Source organism: Phaethon lepturus, unplaced genomic scaffold (genome assembly GCF_000687285.1).
Source record: "Phaethon lepturus isolate BGI_N335 unplaced genomic scaffold, ASM68728v1 scaffold47337, whole genome shotgun sequence".
NCBI classification, from domain to species: Eukaryota; Metazoa; Chordata; class Aves; order Phaethontiformes; family Phaethontidae; genus Phaethon; species Phaethon lepturus.
Genome location: NW_010553472.1, coordinates 1 through 5174, shown reverse-complemented (window position 1 = coordinate 5174; position 5174 = coordinate 1). Strand labels below are relative to the sequence as shown.

General features: G+C 47.4%; 1 protein-coding gene across 1 annotated transcript in view; it reads left to right on the top strand.

Annotated features, from left to right (window-relative positions):
• The window catches only part of KIF19 (kinesin family member 19), a gene marked incomplete at both ends in the record, with an annotated part of 11816 nt that extends 10892 nt beyond the window's left edge, over positions 1-924 (top strand). The window contains 1 exon segment of the mRNA XM_010291545.1: positions 703-924. Coding sequence (XP_010289847.1) covers positions 703-924 — 222 coding nt within the window.
• Between the last annotated feature and the right edge of the window lie 4250 nt (positions 925-5174).

Genomic DNA, 5174 nt, shown 5'->3' with positions numbered 1-5174 from the left:
AGTATGGCAGCAACCGAATTCAAGGCATGTTTGTTGTGGTTAGCACCTTCTCTGGTAACGGCAGAACGTGCACAGCAGCTAAATCTGTTGCATGTGAGGAAGGTAAACCTTGGCAGGCAATAAAATCGCTCCTAGAGCACTGGCCTTGGCTTTTAAGGCCTGGGATTCACTTAAGAGTCCAAGGCCTAGCTGTCACCTCCAATTTGGGCTCTCCTTCTGGGTGAGCCATGCAGTCTCTAGTGTGTCCAGCAGCGTGACAGGCGTTGTAAATAGGAATGCACCATACAATGCGTGCTCTGGTGTGAGGGGACCTGTGTCGTGCAGGATGATCGCTTACGCCGTTAACTGATCTGCTGGGCCCTGATTTGACGACTATCTGGCGAGACCGATTTCACTCAGCACCCTGGAACAGAAGGGAGAGTTAGGAGCGCATCAATCTCTTGGTCACTGTCTCATTTTGTAGCCATGGCTCTATCTATAAGGGAGAAACACAAAGGAAAAGCTTCGCCTTTATTTCTCTATACATAAAAGCTGTTGTAACAATATTTCAGGTGGAATTTAATGTCTTCCACATGTTTGAAAATGCTTTGAAGGGGAAAGCTGTGAATGAAAAGCAGATTATGCCGCAATTTTTTTAGCAGAAACCAACAGGTGTTGCTGCAGGAAAGATGACTCCCAGGCTGCGTTCCCCCACCTCTCTAGACTTGCATGGGAAAAAGGCACTTGCAGACTTTGCTGCTGTTCCACTGAGTCTGGAGACCTTGAAGGAAATTGCTGCCAACACCAAAAGCTTCTCTCTCGTTGCAGCCAGTCGCCGTTCCAGAGCCCAACACAGAGACCTTGGGAGCGAAATCTCCTCAGGCCGCTCCTCTGAGGAGGATATGCTTAAGCTGAAGTATCTAGAGGCCAATTCCACCCCAGATTGTCAGAGGAGAGACAGTGCAAATATTGGGAGTCTGCTGTCAGAGCCCACAGCTGGGAGCCAGCTGTGCTCCCCAGCCACGGGAGTGCTGAAGAACAGGAGAGAACAGAAGATGTCTTCTGAGAGGACAGCCAGAAAGAAAAGGTCTCACTCTCTCGAGCCAAACTTCCGCAGGACAGGAGTACTTTCTAATGGGAATGGGTTGAGCAGAAGGCATAGACCCAGTGGAGCTAGGGAGGTTTTTAAATATGGTAAGAGAAACATAGTACAGACTGCACGAGGGAATAAGTTAAATATCTTTGTTCTTCTATAATGCCCTTGACCTCCTGCCTAAACAGCAAGCTAAGCCAGTCAGGTGTGAAGGGAATCTTTTTGGTACAATGTGGCAACAGTCAGAGGTGAGAACTTCACCACTGAGGTTAACTCAACTTGCTGTCTTTCAGAACTCGAAAGCTAAGCACTGGACTCCCTCAAGCCCCTGTAGAGACAAAGCTTGTGAGAACGACCTGCACCGACCTAGACTCTTCCATCAGTCAAAAGCTGCGAGTAGCATACCCATTGCTGCAAAGGTCAAGGTTCCTACCAGCCACCATTCAGGTGGGGGCCAAAGAGCTGCTGGTGACATCCTGCATCAGCTCTGTTGGAAGAGATGGATTGTCATGTGAGAAATAAGCCAGAGTAAAGGCTAATGGTCACAACCATTAGTAATCTGATCTTATTTTTTAATATGGCCCAAGTAGCTTTTGGTGGGTAAGGAAGCATGGCCTTTGACCACTGCCTCAACTACGCCTCAGTAATCTGGGGGGAAGAATTAGTGTTCAGCTGGGTTCACATGCAACAAAGTCTAGTCATTCAGGCAGTTTCACATCCAAACCAAGCCTCAGCAAGGAGGCCAAGACATGACAGGCTGCAGAGACCGTGTGTCAGCTTCAGTTGTTTTGCTTTGTGCAGACACACAAGGCCAGGATGAGGTTAGGGGAACTGGATACCCAAATCCTATCAAAATGTAGCCAGAATCCTTCCCCATTCTGGCAAGAGGTGCTTACTGATGCTAATTAGTTTTTTTTTTTTAACTAAAAATGGTTAACTTTTGATTTCCAATGCTATCGTTTATTTTGCCTAGCTATTAGCAACTCATGCATTGCAAAATGGTTTTCAGCCATGCTCTGCTCCACTGTTTATAATGAAGCTCTCCCTCCCTTTGACAGAGGGGACTCCACTAGAGGTCCTGCCAAAAGACAATGCTCCTGCAAGCACCGTCCCACAGAGCAACACTGATCGCATCAAAGGACGGGTCCTACAGAAGCAAGTCAAGGGTGAGTACATGAAATATCAGGTTGGCTGGCTCCAGGGGCACTACTACATTCTTCAGCACTTGCTCTGTTGCAATCTGAACCTAAAGAGCTGTAAATGCAACAACAATGGTCCAGTTGGGAAAGCAGTCACATGTGTAGGGGTTTTACATCCAAGCTTTAAGCCTTTTTTTTTTTTTTTTTTGGCAACACATGACATGGGCAATGTTCCAGAATGAGTTACACTCCATCTCCCTCTCAGCCGAAAATAACCTCTTAGGAAGAGAAAATAACATTTTCAGAGGTGTTCATAATCCTAGTCTAATCCATATGTAAAGTGCAAAGTTTAATTTGAGTCATCCATCTGACAACATACTGATTCCACTGGAAGTGTCACCTTGGGATTTTCTTAAAGTAGCATTGTGCAGATCCTAGCGCCTTTGCCAAACCCACCCTTCCGCAGCCCGTGGCAATCTGTCTCTTCCCCATTTTGAGTGGTAATGAGACTCAAATCGAAGCATGAGAAACTTGACCGAGTACTTCACCTTCCCTCACTTGCAGGGCCTGCACATGGTGCCAGCAGTCAGCAAAAGCAGCAGTCACTCGCGCACTTGGGGACCCAGCCTAAGACTAAATAGAAGTCGCCGGGGGAGCAGGACTCTCCATGGCCTCAAGGAATTGCAATTTCAAGACTGATGGAAGCTGGGGAAGCAGATGCAAGGGAATGTGCCTTAAAATGTATTTTAGCTTCTGTGTTGTGGTGCTGAAAAGCAGAGGGAAGGCTAGCAGCGGGGAGAGGGACCTTATATGTTGTAGATTACTTTTTCCATACCCCTACCGCATGTCTTTCCTCTGTACTGTGTGGTCTAGCTGTTAGCTTCAGTTTAAGACAAGTAGGGTGTTAACAGAGTCCAAGAGGAAAACCTCATTTTCCCAGCGGTCTTCTCCTCCCAGAAGATGTCAGCATGGAGCCCAAGCTGCATTTTTTCCCCAGGGCAAACGTGTGGATGCCACCCATGCATCCAAAAGGCTCCCTGACTATTAAAACCAAATGTAAATGCCTGAGAAATAGTTTTCCCTGTTCTTCCCTGCTGTCCCTGTGCATTGCTGTGAAGCTGGGAGGTGTAACGCATGCCTGGAATGCTGTTTGGGTGAGCAGATGTTTGGCTGTGAGAGCAGCCAGAGATAGCTCTAAACCGTTTTCCACCTACAAAGCGTTTTAGCTCTGACTGCAGCCGGGAGAAGCAGCATGGTGATAGGTGAAGACCCTGATAAGAGCTAGCCTAGAGGTAAACCACAGGAATGTGTTTTTCTTTTTGGAGCAAATGTCTCCAGCCAGGAACCTTCTCCGTAAGGGGCTTTTTAAAAAGTATTTTCCCTGCTTTTTAAATATGCTGCAGATAAAGTGGTTCTGGTCATTGCACTGAATAAATAGTGACTCCATGCCCCAACCAGAAGTGCCTTCCCTCCTAGGTCTGCCGAAGTATCTCAGATGACAATCTCCAGTAGGTTCATGGATTTTTCAAATGGATGAAAAACCTTTTTTAGAGCTGCAGCACTTGCAAAGAATTCTCCTGCATGTTCTTTCTGACTTACTGCATGACACTGCGCACACTCCCTAGTCCTCTATGCCTCTTGCTTTGCTATCTGTCAGGAAGGTGAGGGATGAGGAAGCTTAGGTTACTTGTATTTATAAAATGCCTTAAACCCCTGAAGTGGTGAGGCACGAAGTGCATAAGCTGGTATAGCAAAAGCAGCCTATTTTCCTTATGAAACAGAAGGAGGAAGAGGTGTGATGGCAAGGTAGAAGGTCAGGAACACTTGTTCCCTGGGGCTGACTCTTTCAGATAAACAAAGATATAAAAAAAGGACACACAGATAAAATAAGCACAGCCTGTGTGTAAAACAAACCTGTGCCAAGCCTGTGTTTACAAGACCTCATGTGACCTGCAAACAGCGAAGGACCAAAAGTGAGGTAAAACAGTTTTCTAAGCATATACATCTCCACTAACTACCTTTGGGCTGAATCACCATGAAAAGTTGCAGTGTTTGGAGCTATTTCATACAAAGACTGGGACATTTGAGCTGTAGTGCATTGGTTTGAAGCTGTATCCCTGAAGGGAGGTTGTGTAACAAAGAGTTTGATAATTTGCCGTGACTGTTGTGAAGAGTACAGAGCTATGTGATGTGCTCATTTCCCTGTTTGTGAAATATACATTTTAAGTCTGTTAATAAATGTAAAAGTTGGGGATTGAGATCTGTAAATTATCATTTGTAGCTTTGGTAATTGCTGGAGGTGAGGCTGCAGCCCATCTGTGCAAAGTGGGACCACGCTCATTTTCAGTGCCAGGTTAATGGTTTTTTGATTTGATTCTTCTTGATCACAAATGATAAGAGTAGCAAAGGGAGCTTAAATTGTTCTGGGCTTTTCAAGCAGCGTTTTCTAACCTGGCTGTCTCCAGATTTCTATACTTTGCTCCTAATAAAGACTGCTGGGCTAGAACCCAGCACGAAACCCTGTTTTGTTCCACAAAACAGCTTGAGCCTGGCCCGATGCAACTGTGAGCTCCAGCAAGCAGCGACGATGCTGCATCCACCTCGGGAGGAAGGCTGTCGCCATCGCTGGCTCTTCCTCGTCCTCCTCCTGTCCCCAGGGCAGGTGCTGGAGGGGGGTTCCTTATCTCTGCCCTCAGGCTGCAGGGAAATCAAATACGCACCCCGGGTTATGGCGTGGCGCGAGTCCGCCACGCAACTTGTAACGAATTCAAACATGAGTTTTTAAGTCAGACTTTCCCTCTCAGAGCGCTCCGAGGATCATGCCATCCCCGCAGCGTTTGCTCCCCTGCTTTCCCACAGCAGTCTCGGTCTCGCTCCGGCTGTGGGAAGGGGCCGGGGCCGGGGCCGGTGCCGGTGCCGGTGCCAGAGCCGCCCCTCCGCTCCCAGCGTGGCCTACGGGCCTT